The sequence below is a fragment of the Tamandua tetradactyla genome, chromosome 2, assembly GCF_023851605.1.
Source record: "Tamandua tetradactyla isolate mTamTet1 chromosome 2, mTamTet1.pri, whole genome shotgun sequence".
Classification (NCBI taxonomy): domain Eukaryota; kingdom Metazoa; phylum Chordata; class Mammalia; order Pilosa; family Myrmecophagidae; genus Tamandua; species Tamandua tetradactyla.
Window position 1 is genome coordinate 129,767,976 of NC_135328.1, and position 19,647 is coordinate 129,787,622.

Sequence of the window (19,647 nt, forward strand, 5' to 3'; positions counted from 1 at the left end):
ATGAAGTTATTATAACTCCAGAAATATTATTCCTCAGCTCTCTGGGATTGCTGTACTTTTCTCCTTGTTGAAGGTTGTAGCAATCAGTTCTTAAATTTTCCGCATTATTTTTACATTCAAATAGAGAATGGAAAGAAAGAAAAATGGTACTATTTCTTTAATACTAGTCTCCAATCTTGCCTGTGGATTAGGAACAATGGCTACCCTCCTTGCCAGCTACCCAGTGATCAAAAGGAGCAATTAAAAGCAGTGATCAGCAGTCAAACCACACACCCCAGTATTTTGGATGGCAAGGTCCTATTTGCCCACCCTGGCACCAGAAGCTGCACCAGGAATCCGGGCTGTAGTCCCCACAGCTGCATGCCACGTGGTCAGGGGATGGGAACAGTAGCTACTACACAAAAGATAAAATTCATTGATACTTAGTCCACTTTACCAGCCTCTCCACCCAGCTCCTCCCTGGATGCTGCAAGTGTTCCTCTAGACTCCACAGTAGCCCTTTTGATAGAGTTAGCAATTGCTGGAGTTTTCTACTCTGACATGTTTCTATTTTTCTCATTCTTAACTGGTCTAACAGCTAACAGTGCATTCAAAATAATAATAGCAAAAACTACATTGCATTATTATAGCTTAAAGATAAGTGAAATGAATACCAGCAATGTTATAAGGAGCAGAGGAAGGAACCAGGATAATTCTGTTTTAAGATACCTGCTCCACCATGAAGTGGTATAGTGTTACTTGAAAATGAACTTACTCTAGGAAAAAAGATTGTAAAAGAATTGTAATTAATATGCTAAGAGAGGAAAAATGAAATCCTATACAATGTTCAATTAAACTAGAAGAGGTAAAAAAAAGAAGACAAAAAGAAAAAAAAAGACAAGGGCAATAAATGGAAAACAGTTGCAAATATGGTAGATATTAATCCAACCATATCAACAACTGCTTTAAATGTGAACATTCTAAATATACCACTTAAAAGACAGAAATGCCAGAGTGGACAATAAAATCAATAACCAACATATATTCTCTACAAGAAGTACATTTTAAATATAAAGACATAATAGATTAAAAGGGATGTAAAAAGGTATATCATGCTACCACTAAAAAAAAAAAAAGCTGGAGTATCTATATAAGTTTCAGGTAAAGCAGATTAAATAGCAAGGAAAATTATCAGAGATAAGGAGGGTCATTACATAATGTTAAGTGGTCATATATTCAGGGTGTATGTACCCAGCAAAGTGCCAAAATATGTGAGGCAAAAACTGATAGAACCACAACGAGAAGTTGACAAATCCACTATTTTATTGGAGGCTTTAATGCACTTCTGTCAGGAAGAGACAGATCCAGCAGGCAGAAATCAGTACATGGACAGCTCCATCAGTAAGCTGAATCTAATCAACATTTATAGCATACTTCACCTAACAACACCATCAAAATCACCCCAAAAATCAACCAAGATAGATAGACAGATCCTAGGCCCTTAGACACACTTTATTTGTTGAATAAATTTAAAAGAATAGATATCACAGAAAGTATGGTCTCAGACTAGAATGGAACTAAATTATAAATTAATAAAAGAAAGTCTAAAATTATTTATATATTAAAACAATACACTTCTAAATAACACATAGGTCAAGACAGAATCTCAAGGGAAAAATTTTAAAATATTTTGAATTAAATGAAATTGAAAACACTACTTTTTGAACTTTGTGGGATACAGAAAAAGCAGTACTTACAGGGAAATTTAAGCATTAAATGTGTATATTTGAAAAGAAGAAAAATATAAAATCAATAATCTGTGCTTCCACCTAAGGAAACACAAGAAAAAATTAAATTTAAAGTAAGCAGAAGAAAATAAATAATAAAAATTAGAGCAGAATACAATAAATCAATAGAGAAAATCAACAAAATCAAAAGTTGGCTCTTTCAAAAGATCAATAAAATTGACAAATCTAGCCAGGCTAACCAAGGAAAAAAAAACAGAAGACACAAATTTTACGAATGTCAAGAATGAAAGAGGGGCCATCACAACTGAAACTACAGCCATTAAAAGGATAATAAAGAAATATTGTAAAAAAATTTATACCCACAAACTTGATAATTTTGATTTAATGGAACAATTCCTTGAAAACACAATCTACCAAACTTCACATGAGGAGAACTAGATAATCTGAACAGGTCTACAACTAGTCAAGAAATTTAATTGATAATTAAAAATCATCCAAAACAGAAAGCACCAGATGCAGATGGTTTCACTGGTGAATTCTACCAAACATTTAAATAAGAAATGATACTAAATATCTACAATTTCTCCCAAAAAGTAGAAGCAGAAGGAATATTCCCTAACTCATTCTATGAGGCCAGTTTTACCTCAAAACCAAAACCAGACAAAGCCATTACTAGGAAGGAAAAACAACAGACAATATCTCTCTATATGATCATAGAGGCAAAAATCCTCAACAAAATATTAGCAAACCACATTCAACAATGTATAGAAAGAATTATGCACCACAACCAAATGGGATTTATTCCAGGTATACAAGGCTGATTCAGCATTGAGAAATCAATTAATAAGGCTAGAAAAAATGAATCATACAATCATATCAATAGATGCAGAAAAAGCATTTGACAAAATGCAACATCATTCATGAAAAAAGCTCTCAGCAAACTAGGAATAGATGAGAATACCCCCAACTTGACAAAAAACATCTACAAAAGGTCTACAGTGATGCTTACACTTAAAGTGAGAAACTAGATTTCCCCTCCCTAATATCAGGAACAATAAAGGGTGCCCTGTCTCACTATCCCTATTCAGCACTGGATTGGAAGTCCTGGCTGGTGCAATGAGACAAGAAAAAGAAATTAAAGTATACAGAGTAGAATTTCTGGGAAGATGGCAGAGTGAAGTTGAGTGAGTTTACTCCTGCTCCATGAAACAAGATAGGGGACAGAAAGAAAATGACCAGGACTGTTGCCCCAGGGTGTGAGTAAACAAGGAGGATATTGGGGAGAAGAGCGGTGGGGGGATCAAGATGGGGAGAGCAGGTGGGTCGGGTGACCGAGATCCCCACGAGGGCAGGCTGTGGCACAAAGGGAGGTGTCATAGGAGAGAACAGACAGTTCTCTGCTCCAGCTGCCCCATCTGCCAGCTGGGGAGACCTCCACGCATAGGTCCACAGTTGTCAGAGCCTGTGGGGAGCCTGGAGGCAGACCCAATTGCATACAGCAGGGGGCCAGGCCACAGAGGGGGGGAGCAATTACCCAGCCAGGTGCAGGAATAGCTGGCCCTCCAGGTGCAGTGTCTGGCAGACTTGCCTGCATTCTGGATCAGCTGATCCCCAGGCGCTGGTTGGATCCTCTCAGCAGAGACCAGCCACCTAACACTCCACTGGGTTGGGAGAAGCCCCCACCCCCACCCCAGCATGCCAGCCTCCAGCTGCTGTAGCCAGGGTGGGTGGGGCTGAAGGAGGATGAGCTTTGGGATTGCCACATGCTGGCAAGAAGGCATAAGTGCAGGCGGGCTAACTCCATACCTGCCTAGGTTTTCATTTTTTATTTTTAATTTTTCATAATATTCTTTTTTCTTTTCCTCCTTTTTAAAATATATTCTTTCTATATATTTTTATTAGTTGTATAATTGTTTTTTTCTTTATTTTTATGTTTAAAGATAGTTTATATTTTTATACTTCATTGATTCTTTATTTTCTATTTTTCATTTCACATGTTTTTATTATTCCATTTCATTTATTTTTATTGCTATTTTTTTGTCTTCTCTTAAATTTTCTTTCCCTTTGGTGGGCACCAGTCTGACTTCAATCCCAGTATATCTTGGGGTGTCTCCTTTTGATTCTGGGACCTACTACTGTTGAGATATGTTTTGTTGTTTTTCTTTTTTTGTTTTTCATGTTTTTATTATACTCTTATTTTATTACCTTTTTTTTTGGCTGCAAGGGCTAGGAGTCAAGCCTGGGTTTCCCGCCCGGCAGGCAGTCATACTGCCACTGAAGTACCCATGCATCCCAGGCTAGCTTTTAACAGACCCTCAAGTTGAATTATAACCCCTACATGAGATCTGGGACTTAGTTTAGCAGTATAACTGACAAACCAAATGCAAAAAGAAACCTTCAGTGAAAACCAAATAAATACGAAATTTTAGAAGAGTGAAGAAACCAACTTTCAAGATACCCATATCAACATAATCAAATGCCTAGAACACAACAGAAATTCACAAAGCACGTGAAAATCTAGGCACAAATGGCCAGCCAAATGACCAAATCAAAATTCCAGAGGGGACATAGAACATGGAACAACTACTCAAGGATATTTATAAGAAATAAAGAATATCAGGAAGACACCAGAAGGGGATAGAGAAGAATTTAAAAGATTGGACATAAAAATGGCAGATCTCACAGAGATAAAAGACACAGTCTACAAAATGTGAAATATACTACTAAAAATACATAACAGATTCAAAGAAGGAGAATAAAGAATAAGTGAGCTAGAAGACAGAACAATTGAACTAGAGCACATGAAAGAACAAATGGCAAAATGGATGGAAAAAATGGAACTGGATCTTAGGGAAATGATGGACAAGAGGCTTACAAATACAAGAATCATGGATGATAAGATCAAAGGGTTGGAAAAGTTAGTGGAAGATATAATTAGGGAAAAATTCCCAACCCTTATAAAAGACATAAATATGCAAGTCAAAGAGGCCCAAAGAACTCCAAATAGTATAAATCTAAATAGGCCTACTTAAAGATACATACTAATCAAACTGTCAGCTGTTGAAGAGAAACAGGAAGAACTGAAAGCAGCATGAGAAAAGCAATATACTACATGCAAAGGAAAACAGATAACACTGAGGTCAGCCTACTTAACAGACACCATGGAAGCAAGAAGACAGGGGTGTGATATATTTAAGATGCTGAACAAGAAAGGCTTTCAGCCAAGAATTCTTTATCCAGCCAAGTCATCCTTCAAAACAGAGAGAGAGATTAAAATATTCAAAGACAAAGAAAGATTGAGAGAACTAGTCAACAAGAGATTGGAGAGGAATAAGCAAAATAAGTAAAAGGTATAAATCTAACAATATGTACAAGATTGATATGAAGAAAACTACAAAATTCTGAAGAAAGAAGGGAAATCTAAATAAATGGAGAGCTATCCATGTCCATGGATGGGAAGACGCAATATCATTAAGATGTCAATATTTTTGTTTTTTTGTTTTTTTTCTGTTTTCGTTTTATTTTTCTGTTGTCTTTTTATTTCGTTTTCTGAACTGATGCAAATGTTCTAAGAAATGATCACGATGATGAATATGCAACTATGTGATGATATTGTGAATTACTGATCATATATGTAGAATGGAATGAGCATATATTAAGAATGTTTGTGTTCCTTTCTTGTAATTTTTTTTAATTAATAAAAAATTTTTTTTAAAAGATGTCAATATTTCACAACTTGATAAACAGATTTAACATAACCCCAATCAAAATCCCAGCAAGTTATTTTGTAGATATCAACAAACTGTTTCTAAAGTTTATACGGAGGGACAAAAGGCCCAGAACACCGACACAATACTGAAAAAGAACAAAGTCTTCAAGACTCACTATAAGGCTGCAGTGGCCAAGACTGTGGTATTGGTGAAAGAATAAAGAAACGGATAAATGGAACAGAATAGGCAGCCAAGAGACTGAACCATACAAACTTATTAACTGATCTTTGACAAAGGAACAAAGAAAATTCAATAGAGAAAAGATAGTCTTTTCAATAATTTGTGCTAGACCAACTGGACATCTACATGCCAAAATATAAAACAAAAGAATCTAGCCATGGAACTTACACCTTTCAGAAAAATTAACTCAAAAGGGAACATAGATATAAATGTAAAACTCAAAACTATGCAACTTTAAAAGATAACAGAGGAGATAAGTAGGTCCTCGTGGTTTTGGCAATGATATGACATCAAAATATAATCCATGAAAGAAAAAATGAATGTTTGACTTCATTAAAATGAAAAACTTCTTATCCATGAAAGACACTGTTATGAGAATGAAAAAGAAAAGACACAGACTGGAAAAAAATGTTTGCAAAATGCACATCTGATAAAGGACCAGTACCCAAAATATGTAAATAACTCTTAAAACTCAACAACAAGGCATATCAACCCAATTAAGAGATGACATATAATCTGAAGAGAAGATACACACCAGGCAAATAAGCACATGAAAGAATGTTCAATATCCTATGTCATTAGGGAACTGCACATTGAAATAATGATGAAAATTAAACACAATACTGAAACAAGATACCTATTAGAATGGCTAAAACACAAAACAATGACACACCAAGTACTGACACAGATGCAGAGCAAAAGGGAACTCTCATTCACTGCTGGTGGGAGTGCAATATAAAAAAGCCATGTAGGAAAACATATTGGAATTTCATACAAAGCTAAACAGGCTTTACCATACAATTCAGCAATCATACTCTTAGGTATTTATCAAAATGAATTGGAAATTAATATCCACACAAAATCTACACACAAATGTTTACAGCAGCTCTATTCATAACTGCCAAACACTGTAAACAACCAAGATTTCCTTCAGGAAGTGAATGAATAAACAAACTGGTACAGCCAAACAATGATATAATGTTCAGCTACAAAAAGAAATGATCGATCGAGCTAAAAAAAAAGGCAATGGAAAAACTTTAAATGTGTATTGCTAAGTGAAAGAAGCCAGTCTGAAAAGGTTAAATACTGTATGATTCCAACTATATGACATTCTGGAAAAGAGAAAACTACAGAGAAAGCACAACAATCAGTGATTGCCATGGGTTCAGTGGGAGAAGGTCAGTTTAGGGAAGTGGAACTAATTAATCCGTATGATACCATAATGGTGAACACATGACATCACGTACTTGTCAAAACCTATAAACAAAATACTAACCCTAATGTAAACTAACAACTTTAGTCAATAACAATGTATCCACTATGGGTTCCTTAATCGTGACAAATGTACCACACTAATACAAAGTGTTAATAGTAGGGGAAACTGTGGCTATAGTATGTGTGTGTAGGGGGGGAAATAGGGGAATTCTCTCTACTTCTGCACAAATTCCCTGTAAACCTAAAACAGCTCTAAAAACTAAAATCTAATTTTAAAGAAAAACACAAATGAGGTAAGTGTGCCAAAAATGTGTAATCAGTGGCCATGTACCGGCACCAGCCAACCAGTTTTTCTCAGTGCTCACAAATCATCCACCTGTGTGCCGTGTTTTCTAAACCTTTTAATTAACAGTATTCAAACATCTCCCCTGCTTTCTATTCATCCTCAAAAATTTCCCCATATGCTGACATGATAGGTGGCCTCTAAAGTGAGTCCCAGTGACCCCACCTCCTGGATGCACCCCCTTGTGTAATTCCATCCCCTTGAGGATGGCTTGGGCATAGCTGCTCACATTTAACAAACAGAATGTGGCAAAAATGATAGGTGTCACTTTAAAGATCACGTCACAAAAAGATTGTGGCTTCCATCTCGGGTGCTCTCTGGCACTCTCTCTCTCTCTCTGTCTCTGTCTCTCGCTCTCTCTCTCTCCCTCTGGCGCTCTCTCTCTCTCTCTGGCACTCTCCCTCTCTCTGGCGCTCTCTCTCTCTGTCTCTCTGCCTCTCTGTCTCTCTCTCTCTCTCTCTGCCCCCTGCTGCCCCGTCCTGAGGACCCACAGGCAGCCTCTGAGACCCACTACAGAGGAGACTATGCCTGGCCGCATCACGTGAGTGAGGCTGGACCTGATGCCCTAAGGGCTGCCAGTAGCAGCAAGAATGCTTAGAGGTGGATCCTGCAGCGGCGGTTCAGCCTGGGAATGACTGGTCACCGCCTTCACCCTGACCACAACCCTACAAATGCCCTTAGCCAGACCACTCAGTTCAGCCCCACCCAGCTTCCCAACCCAAATGAACTAGGAGGCATTAAATGTTTGATTTAAGCCACTACGTTTTAGAATACTTTGCTATGTAGCAATAGATAACTAGTACATTTCACTAATCTTATGTGAAAATAACCCCCATGTCCTGCAATCCATTAGTTCAAACCAGAAGATCAGAACTCAGTTAAAGATAAGCTATCACTGGCATCTCCTCAGTTCTATGCCAAGAAGACTAAAAGATAAGGAGCAGCCCCATCTCTTCTCAGCCACCTACCAAAATCGCAGGTCAGCATGCAGCCCAGCACAGTGTCAAACCACCAGCTAGGGCAGAACACCTGCCCAAATGCTGCCTCCACCGAAAACCAGCTGGGCAGTACTAGGCAAATCACTCAACTTGTCCAGTAATTCGTCTATAAAATGAAGGCTTTTGTGAGGATTTAACATGTGTTTTGTCAACTGCTGAAGGTCAGTGCTAATACGCAAGAGCCAAAGCCAGACGTAAAGTTAAATCGAAGTTTCAGGTTAGAGTTTCTCTTCTACCTTGGTCCAAGGTCCCCTCCCTGGCCACTGTGAACCTTACAGAGATGTAAGTCCATGCTTGGGGTCCCAGCACCTCCACTTCTCCTGCAGAGGAACCAGACTCAGCCTCAGGCAGTGATGGAAGAGCCACATCCTGGGCCCTAGGCTCGGCACCCGGAAGGAAGCACACATGGTCTGCCTATGCTAACCCTGCCCTGCTGACCTCAGCACTGCCACCCCTCGAGGTTTCTCTGAGCCACAGCCATGGCTAAGGGTCCTACAGGGGGGCCACTGCACCTTTTCCTCCTGGCAGTGGTGGCCCTGGGGCATATGCCCTCGTCTACCCCTGAGGGCCCACAAGGCAGTGGGAACTAGGACCACATCTCCTTGCACTCAGGGTGGGGCACAGAGCCCCCCATAGGTCAGCAGGACCCCTGAGATGGACAGGGCTGCAAGGCCTCGGCCATGGGTGATGCCACAAGAGTAGAAACTGAGCGGGGCCAGGGGAAGTCGGAGGGAGGTGATAACAGGCACAGGAAAAGAAATGGGGACATTCCTGTGGTCCTATGTGGGGCTCAAAATAAAACGTGTAGCCCTGGAAGGAGATGGGGGAGGCATGGAAAGCATGGCAAGAGAAAGTCTCCACAGGGGTGAAAGCAGCTCCAGCAAGGAACAATGAGGACAGATCCAAGATCTGCCCTAATAAACCTGGCCTTTACCTGGCCTTTGTCAGTGGCCAACACCTTCCCCGAGGCCCTGAACCTCTGAACTGTCTGACCCACAAAGGACCACAGCCCCCACCACCCGGGCACAGCATAGTGGGAGTGGGGGATGCTGTCCGCCCCTTCAGGTATCCACAGCCAGGCATCTCACTCACCCCAAAATCGAAGCAGTTGAAGGAGGACCGGAAGTAGCTCCTGGGCCCCAGGCCATACATCTTCAGAGACATCTCTGTGAGGAAGAGACCCAGGAAAACAAACTCTGCAAAGTCTAGGAGAAGCCGGAGAAGAGGGGGGTTAGCTCGCGGCCTTCCCCATCCTGGCTCCAGTCCAGACTGGAAGCACCAGACCTCAGGAACCTTCTGGGGTAAGCCCTCCAGGCCTGCAGACTCCCGGGAAATGTGAGCCCAGGAGAGGGTGGAACGAGGCTGGGTCCACCCAAAACACGGTGTGGTGGCAGAGGTCAGGGCACACTGGGAGACAGGCTCCACAGGTGGGCACCCTGCACCCCGCTCAGGTGGGGCCACAGGCGGGGCTTCTGTATTCTGAAATCCTTCTGCCACGTCGTCAGAACCTTCTGTGTGCACAGGCCTTGCCCAGCCCATCTGCCAGACTTTCGCCTCATTAGCACCCTCTACACTGACACCCCCAGACCACTCAGTATGAGGCTCCCAGGAGGTGCTATTCCCTTCCCACCTGCCAACAAGGCATCTGAAGGCCTCTGCTGACCCTCCAGGGCCTTGGGACTAAAGGGGGCCCCCAGGGGTGCAGGGACATCTCCAGCTCACACCCAACAGCAGCCCACAGGAGCACAACCAGGGCTACACTGGTTGAACCCCAATGCCTGCCGAGAGTGAGGCACTGGCCTCCACGTCCCCCTACAGCGCTGGGCTGGCATATGCTCTATGCCGTACAGTCCCCGCCGGGTGGCCTCAGACCCAGAAAGAGCAGGGTCCGGGGAGCAGCTGCAGAATGGCAGCTTCAGGAATCCAGTCCCTGGCAGACAGGCCCTGCCACCTAAGGTCCTGCACAGAGCCACTCTAGACAAAGCAGAGGCACGCCCAGCTAGCCCCATCCCTTTGTGCCCTGAAATCTGACTTTCATCTCCAGTTCTACCAAACGCCCAGCTGCGGCTGAGCCCTCAGCCCACTTTTCCTGCACAGCCAGGGGTGGATGCCCATTCCATAGTGCCCCCACACACCTGTACACGGAGGGTCCCCTAGCAGGGTCCTCACTTCTACCACCTGTGTACACGGGCCCCACCCCCACAAGCTCGGAGGTCAGGCCACCAGGTACCTCGGTACTTGCAAGGAGCAGTTTCCAAAATGAACCTTTTCAGAGAATAGCCCTCTTCAGCCCTTTTGCTCTCATCAGGAAAAGGTCCTCAGTCTCCCATACTCAGCCCCTCTGAGCCCGGAAAGGTCAGGGTCAGGCGCTCACTTTGCATTCCTGCAACTTGCACCTGACAGACAGACTCTGGGACTATAGGGAGCAACTGGCCCCTCTCCAGGAGTACCCACGCCACGGGAGAGGGGAGCAGACAGAGTCAAACATTGTTCATCTGGGGAAAGCGAGAACACAAAGGGGCCGGCAGTGGGTGGGTGTGTAAGAAAAGTGAAGCGTGAAGGCTGAGCCGACCCCCACCGCGTGGGGCACAGCACCATTGGTCCTCCCTACCCTGCCCCCATCGGGTCCAGGAATCCTGCTGCACGGAGCCCCTTTCATAACCAGCATTGGGGTCTCTGCCGATAGATCAGAAACCCCAGGAGCCTCCAAGATCCCTGCGAGGCTGGTGTCAGAGCCTGAGGCACCTACAGCATGGGTCAGGGAGGGGCCAGTCAGGCGCCGAGCCCTGCCCGCGTCGCACCCCCCAAGCCTCTAAAGAGCCACAGAGAGCTGGTGTGCACGAGGACGCGGGTCACTGCTGTGGCTCCTCGCTGAGGGCCGTAATGGGGGCGCCAACTCCAGGCCACCCCGTAGCCTACTCCCCAACCCTACTCAAAGCCGCACCCTGAAGGTCCTCCAAACGGGCCGGCCTTTTCCCTGAGCCTGCCTGCTTCTGCAGCTGCATCTCGTGGGGACCCCTCCGAACTCCCATGCCACAGTATACACAGCACCCTGTGCCTCCATCGGGCTCAACAACGTGCGGCCGGATTCGGGAGACGTCACCTGTGCCCCGGGCTCCACAGCGGCTGTGCTAACTGCTCTGTCTAGCTCAGGGTATTGACAGGTGCAGTTACTCAGGTCGGCAAGGTGAGCGAGGGGAGCCAACAGGCCTGACGGAAACACCCGCTCCCCACCAAGGAAGAGAGATGCTGCTTTCCGGCAAATCCAGTCCAGGCTGCAGCGGGAGGCGGGAATCTCGTCGGGTGACGTCACCACCCGGCCACGCCCGCTGCCGCCCCTTCCTGCAGGGTCCGGCCCTGCCCCGCTTGCTTCCGGGAGACACGCCCCCGGGACCTCTCCGAGCCCCGCAGTCTCCATCGCCGGGCAGGGGCGGGGGCGCCGGCGGTTTCCTCCCAGCCTCCGCTAACTCGAGGCCACGCTGACCCCGGGCGGCCTGAGGAGGGGTCCACGAGCCCGGAGCCTCGGGCGTGGCGGGTGGGTGAGCCCGGTTGGGTGTGCTGCACGCAGAGGCACTTGCGCTCCGGGCCGGACCCACGGAGGGCACCGCTCCTCTGGGCTGCAGGAGGAAGAGGCGCTGGGGGCTCGCGTCCCGCGGTTAGAACCCGGGCTGTCCCCGGAACTTCAGCTACGGCCACCAGAAAAGAAATTCATCTCGGACTCCAGACCTCAAGCTGGGACTGTGCACAGCACACGGCAGTCTTTCCGGAGCCAGAAGGGGCTCTCAGGATTTACAGACTGGCGCACCACTGGCCCTGAGGAGCTGGAGGGTGCAGGGGCAGCGCACGCAGGGACCTTGCTGGCTTCTGCCTTTGCTTTTGTTTTTTACCAGGGCTTTTGTTTTTGTTTTTGGGCTTCTGCCTTTTTTAACCCTTTTCCCGAGGTAGGGCAACCTCAGCTTCAGGTTCCATCTGCCGGCACAGCCCTAAGGGATGAAGGACCCGCCCTCGAAATTTCAGTGCTGGTCCCGGGTGGGGAGCGAGGAGCACCAACCACCGGTTGAATCCCTCTTCGCCTTGTATGAACCATTTCTGGAGCTAGAACCGGAGTCGTGCCTGACTCTGTGGCCTGTCCAGAGGCTCGTAGCCAGAGGACCACAGGGCAGGCGCGCCTGGAGGCAGCGACGGGCAGTGCCCTCTCTAGAGGAGTCAGAGCAAGGGCGGCAGCGGCCAAGGCCGCAGGAAACCAAGCACCACCTCCTAAGGGACACGGTTGCATCTGCTGGCGCGCCCCCTCCGCCCCGCACAAGGCTTAAGCTCCAGGTGCCCCATGCCCCCCCTAATGTCATGCCTCTCTCTAAACTAGAGGATCAGCAGGGCAGGGCCGCCATCACGGGAGGTCTGCCTCAGGCTCTGGACACAGCCCAGCACTCCACGGAGGTCGCCAAGGGGACTGACCAGGTCTAAGCTGAACTATGGAGGAGGCTGCAGACCAGAGCTGGTTCAGCAAGTGCAGTAGGGAGAAGTTGGGGGTGGTAAAAGCGGGAGGGAGAGCCTGCATGGAGGTACAGGGGGAAGAGAGTGGTGAGAAGGGCTGGTAGGTGCATGGGGGAGGGTAAGATTGGGTGGAAGAGCGGACCAGCAGGCACAGGGGAGAGCGGGAGAGGGCGCGGGAGAGGGGGTGGACAGGCGGGCACGTACACAGGGCGGTAGTGAGCCGCTGTGGCTGGTTGTAGTGCACCATGGCGACGCACAGCGTGTTCAGGGCCACAACGCACAGCACGACCCAGTAGAAACTCTGCGCCTTCACCATGCGGCGGATGAAGAAACGAAACATCTTCTCTTTGCGCCGAAAGTAGGAAGAGCTCTCGTTCTTCCCGCTCTTGAGGCTGGCTCGGGCGAAAGGAGAACCTGGGAGAGAGGACAGGGCAGGCAGAGCTGGGTTCACACAAGCCACCTTCCAGACAAGGAGGCCAATGGACACAGATCCTGGGCAGCCCCCACTCTCCGCCACTGTCCACGGCTAGCAGCGCTTTTCTCTTGACACTAACCAGTCCCTGTTCCTCCTGCAGGTACCCCTCCCTGGCTCCCTAGCTGGGGCTCAGCAGTTACTGGAGGTGGTTTTACTGGGGTACCCAATTCCAGTCCAGGTGGTCTTAGCTTCTCTCCTGCCAGGACAGCAGTACTGAGCAGCTATGTCATTATAGCAGGGACCCTTTAACCCACACAGTCCAAACAAATGCTGCCTGGAAACGTTCGGTGCTCAACTCTCTCCTGCACCTCTCTCCCTACTCACCACCCAAACCCAGCAACCTTCCGGCATGTTCTGGTACACACCAGCGCCATTCCTCCCAGGCCCTCTGCCCCTTCCCAGACCCGGCGCAGCACCCTTTCCTAGCCATGCAGTCTAAGCTCAAGCCCTCGGGCCTCTCCCTCCCAATGCTCACAGTGACACTGCATCACTCCATCTCGCCTGCTCTGTACCCAACTCCCAGGCCAGGCCGCAGGGCCCTGAGGACAGGCTCACCCTGGTCTATTTCACATCAAAACTTTCAGGATAAGTGTGTGAAGATAGCAACACAGTCTGGGCTGGGGCGCCAGGTTGTGGGGCTCCATGGGAATCTGTCTATTCAGGGTGCCCCTCTGCCTGGATAAAGAGCTGGGTGTGTGTCTGTGTGCCTCTGGGCATGTCACTGCACTAATCCAGGCACTGGATGAGCACCCAGCTGTGCCCAAGTGATGGGTCTGTCAGCTCTGAACATCTGGGCCTTGGACACAGATAAGTACTGGGAGTGCATATTCATGCACCTGTGTGCATGTGGGTAAACATATTATGTGCATGTATGTACACATGTGGATGACCGTCCATGTGTACACGTATTATGTGCATGTGTATACACGTGTTAAGTACATGTCCCTGCAGACTTGTGTTTGTGCGAGTATTATGCCCATGTCCACATATTTGTGCATGTGCTGTGTGCATGTCTGTGTGTGCAGTTATACTTGTGGATGTGTTATGTGTATGCCTATGTGTATTTGTACACATACATGTGTGTGCACATCCACGCTCAGTGACACACTAAGAGCAACGTGAAGCTGGCATCTACTTGGACAGACCCCCGGGACCTTTGGAGAGTTGTTTATAAGCTGAGGGGCCGCATCTGGCAACACAGGAGGGTCCAGAGGCGCACCCATGACAGGGCCCCCGCAGCAAATTATGTGGCCTCCCTACCACAGAGATCCTTTGCTCTGGGTGAGGCCCAGGCATGGATGCACTGTCAGTGACCAGCTGCCGCTGCAGCACCACTGCCAGCAAGGGCTCACACGACCCTCAGGGCCACCCTGCAGAGGGCCAGGAGCCACCACGGCCACATGCCGAGGCTGAAATAAAAGGACACCAGTGATTAACTTGAAGCTTTGAGAAGAAATATGGAACACCAGGGAAGCTAACTACAAAGGCAAATATCAAATCCTGTATTATTGTACTTTTTGTATTGTGACTGCCTCCCCTCCCCTCATATGACTTTAAAAAAATGAGTGAAGTAACACTTAAAATCTACGTAATGAGCATACAATGTATAAAGACATAATCTGAGAAAACAATATAAGGGGGGAGGGATAGAGATATATATGAGTACAGAATTTGTATACTCCAGAAACTAGGCTGATATTAGTTGTTATTAATTTAAGATCTTAATTGTAATTACAAAGGAAACCACTAAGAAAATAAGTTAAAGATACAGAAAAAAGGAAAGAAGAAGGGAATAGAAAGGCTTCTAAAAAAGGCAATTAAATACAAAAAAGGCAGTAATGGAGAATTGAGGATCAAAAATATATACAAGGCACATAGAAAACAAATATCTAAGTAGAAGGAAGTAAATCCTTCCTTCTCAGTTATTACCTTAAATGTTCATAGATTGAACACCCTTATTAAAAGGCAGAGATTGGCAGATTGAATGAAAAAGCATGATCCATCTATATGCTATCTATAAGGTTCACTGTACGTACAAATGACACAAAAAGTTTAAATGTAAAAGGGAAGGAAAAGATATTCCATGAAAACAGTAAGCACACAGAGCTGGAAAAGCAATATTATTTTCAGACAAAATGGACTTTAAGCCAAAAAAGAAGACAAGAGACAAAAAAGGATATTACAGATTGATAAGGTTCAGTCAAGCAAGAAGATATAACAATTATAAACATATATATGCACCTCACAGTAGAGCCCCAAAATACATGAATAAAAATAGAACTGAAGGACGAAATAGATGTTTCTATAAGAAGTTGGAAACTTTAATAACTACGTTCAATAACTGACAGAATATATAAACATAAGATCAATAAGAAACTAGAGGACCTGAGTAACACTTTCTCAATTAGACCTAATGGACAAGCAGGGAACACTCCACCCAACAGCACAGAATTCGTGTTCTACCCTAGTGCACACGGAACATCCTCCAGGAGGGCCCACATGCTAAGGCTACAAAGTCTTAAAAAAAACAATATTGAAATCATACAGAGTATTTTGTAAGATCACAATTTAATCAAGTTAGAAATCAATAACAGAAAGAGCTCTGGAAAATTTATAAATATGTGAAAATTAAACAACATACTATTAAACAGTTAATGGGTCAAATAACTCAAAAGGGGAATTAGGAAATGTCTTAAGAGAAATGAAAATGAAAAAAAGATAAAACATACTAAAATTTATAGGATGCAGTGTACACAGTGCACAGTGGGAAATTTATAGCTCTAAATGCCTACACTAAAAAAGTTTCGATTCCCGGACCATGCACCCCCCCCCCCCCATAAAAAAGAAGGATCACAATCAATAGCAACCTTAAATCTAAAGAAACCAGCACAAGAAGAGCAAACTAAACCCAAAGTTAGTAGAAGGAAGGAAATAGTAAAAATGAGAGCACACATAAATGAAATAGGGAACAGAAAAACAATAGAGAAAATCAACAAAACCAAAAACTCATTTTTTAAAAAAGTTCAATACAATTAACAATCCTTTAGCCAGACTGACAAAGAAAAAGAGAGGACACAAAGAACTAAAACCAGGAATCAAATTGGGGGCATTACAACTGACCCCACAGAAATAAAAAAGATTCTAAGAGGGTACTATGAACAAAAAATTATATGCCCACAAATTAGAAAACCTAGATGAAATGTAAAAATTTCCTAAAATACACAAATTACCTAACCTGATACATGAAGAAACAGAAACTCTTAACAGACCTATAACAAGTAAAGAGATCGTACCAGTAATTTAAAACTTCCCAACAGATAGAGGTCCAGGACCAGATGTTTCCCTGCCGAATTCTACCTATCATTTTAAGTAGATTTCATACTTCTCAAATTCTACCAAAGGAACGAGAGTCCTCACATTCTACCAAGAAATACAAAGAGGGATTACTTCCACATACATTTTAGAGACCAGTATTACTCTGATACCAAAGCTTGATAGATACTACAAGAAAAGAAAACTGCAGACAAATATCCCATATGAATATAGATGCAAAAATCCTCAATAAAATATCGGCAAACCTAATCCAACAGTGTATTAAAGGGATTATATACATGAGAAAGTGAGATTTATTCCAGGAATGTAGGAATGGTTCAACATAAGAAAATCAATGTAATGTAGCACATTAAAAGAATAAAGTTAAAGAAAAATACATGATCATCTCAATTGACACAGGAAATGCATTTTACAAAATGCAACATCCTTTCACATTAAAAAAAAAACAACTCAGAAATCTAGGAATAGAAGGGAACCTTCTCAACATGATAAAGGGTATTTATAAAAAGCTCACAGCAAATACCATACTCAATGGTGGAAGACTGAAACTCTCCCCTAAGATCAGACACAAGACAAAGATGCCTGCTGATGTTCAGAATTTTACTGCAAGTTCTCACCAGAGCATTCAGGCAAGAGAAGGAAATAAACGGTGCCAAACTAAATGGAAGCAGTCAAATCACCCCTATTTCCATTCCACATTTACCTACATGTAGAAAATCCAAAAAATTCTACAAGAAATCTACTAGAACTAAAACAAATTCAAGAAAGTTGCAGGGTACAAGATAAACATGCAGAAATCATTTGAGTTTGTATACACCAGTAATGAACAATGTGAAAAGGAAATTTTTTAAAAATTCTATTTATAGTAACATCTAAAAGAATGAAATATCTAGGAATAAATCTAACCAAGGAGGTGAAAGATGTATACACTGCAAACTACAAAACATTGCTGAAAAAATAATTAAAGAAGCCCTACATAAATGGCAAGACATCCCATGTTCATGAATTGGAAGATTTAATATTGTTAAGATGTCAATTCTGCCTAAAGCAATCCACAAATTCAATGCAATCCCTATCAAAATCCCAGCAGTCTTCTGTGTATAAATGAAAAAGCTGATCCTCAAATTCATATCAAATTTCAAGGGGCCCCAAACAGCCAAAACAATCTTGAAAAAGAACAAAGTTGCAGAAATCACATTTCCTGATTTCAAAGCGTATTGCAAAGCTACAGTAATTAAAAGTGTGGTACTGGAATAAGAATAGACATTTACATCAGTGGAACAGGATTGAGAGTCCAGAGGTAAATGTGTATATCTATGGCCAGTTAATTTTTTGACAAGGAAGCCAAATCCATACAATGGGGTAAAGAATCATTTCTTCAACAAATGGGGCTGAGACAAATGGAAATCCATAGGCATAAGAAAAGATGTGGACCTCTACCTCTCACCACATACAAAAATTAATTAAAAATGGATCCACAACCTAAACACAAGAGCTAATACTATATAAAACTTTTACAATAAAACCTAGGAAAACCTAGGAAAATATCTGCAGGACCTTGTAGTAGGAATGGATTTTTATTTTCACCAAAAGCACAGCAACAACAAAAAATTAGATAAAATCGACTTCATCCAAATGAAGAACTGTTGTGCATCAACAGACATTATCAAGAAAGTAAAACAACAACCTACAGAATGTGAGAATATTTGGAAACCATCTATGTGATCAGTGATTATTATCCAGAATACATAAAGACATCCTATAATTCAAGGGAAAAAATTTTTAAAAACAGCCAAGGATTTGAATAGAGGTTTTTCCAAAGAAGATATTCAAATCACCAATAAGTAATGAAAGGATATGCAACATTATTAGCCATTAGAGAAATGCAAATTAAAACTACAATAAGACAGCACATCACACCCACTAGGATAGCTAATATTTTAAAAATGGAAAACAGTTGTTGGTGATGATGAAGAGAAAGAGGAACCCTTGTACACCGCTGGTGGGAATATAAAATGGAGCAGCCACTGTGGAAAACAATTTGGGGCTCCTCAGATAGTTAAATGTAATATTATCCTACGACCGGCAATCCGACTCCTAGGTCTCTGCCCAAAAGAATTGAAAGCAAGGACTCGAACAGATATCTGCACACCAGTGCTCATCGCAGAGTTACTCACAATAGCCAAAAGGGGGAAGCAACTGAATTGTCCATCGACTGATGATGGACAAACAAATGTGATCCATCCACACAATGGCATATTACTCAGCAGTAAAAAGAGGCAATGTGCTGGCAGGAGGGAGAGAGTTACTGCTAAATGGCTGTGAGTTTTGGTTGGGGATGATGATAATAGTTTAGAAATAGTGAAGGTTACATAGTATTGTCAATGTACTTCATGTCATTGAATTGTCCATTTAAAAACCGTTAAAAATATTTTATGTTATGTATATTTACCACAATTAAAAATAAATTCCTGGTGCCTGCCCATGAAAAAATAATAAAAATAAAAAATAAGGTAAAAACTTTTAAAAGAGATTCAAAACTACAAGTAAGTGAAATGAGAATCACAATCCCCAAAAATTACAAATGAAATCATAGAAATGGAAAAAAGTGAGAGGGAGCTAAAACACCTACCCAGGATATGGGGAATGCTGGTTTGAAACTGTTGTGCACCCCAGAACAGCCTTTTTCTAATCTTGATTCAATACTATACGGTGGGACCTTTTGATAAGATGGAGATGTGACTCCGTCTACTCAGGGTGGGTCTTAATTAGTTTACTGGAGCCTTTAAGAGAACTCACGGAGATGTTTGGAGATGTAGAAAATGCAGAGCCCAGCAGATGTCGCCACATGCCTTCCCATGTGATGCTGAGCAAGGACCCTCAGTACTGAAAAGACAGAACCTGGAGAGAGCCCAGGGCAGCTAAGAGAGGAAATCCAGGATTGCCCAGGGCAGCTAACAGAGGATCAGCAGAAACCACCACATGCCTTCCCACGTGACAGAGGATCTCCAGGCACCACCTGGCCCTTTCTTCAGAGTCAAGGTATCTCTTTCTGGATGCCTTAGTTTGGACATTTTTATGGCCTTAGAACTATAAACTTATAAGTCTCCTT

General features: G+C 43.9%; 1 protein-coding gene across 1 annotated transcript in view; it reads right to left on the bottom strand.

Annotated features, from left to right (window-relative positions):
* Positions 1-19,647, bottom strand: part of CACNA1B (calcium voltage-gated channel subunit alpha1 B) — a 221,428-nt gene that overhangs the window by 148,928 nt on the left and 52,853 nt on the right. Inside the window, exons 11-12 of the mRNA XM_077148869.1 lie at positions 12,932-13,141; positions 9,326-9,438 (exon numbers count right to left, since the gene is read on the bottom strand). Coding sequence (XP_077004984.1) covers positions 9,326-9,438; positions 12,932-13,141 — 323 coding nt within the window. The remainder of the gene's footprint in view (positions 1-9,325; positions 9,439-12,931; positions 13,142-19,647) is intronic.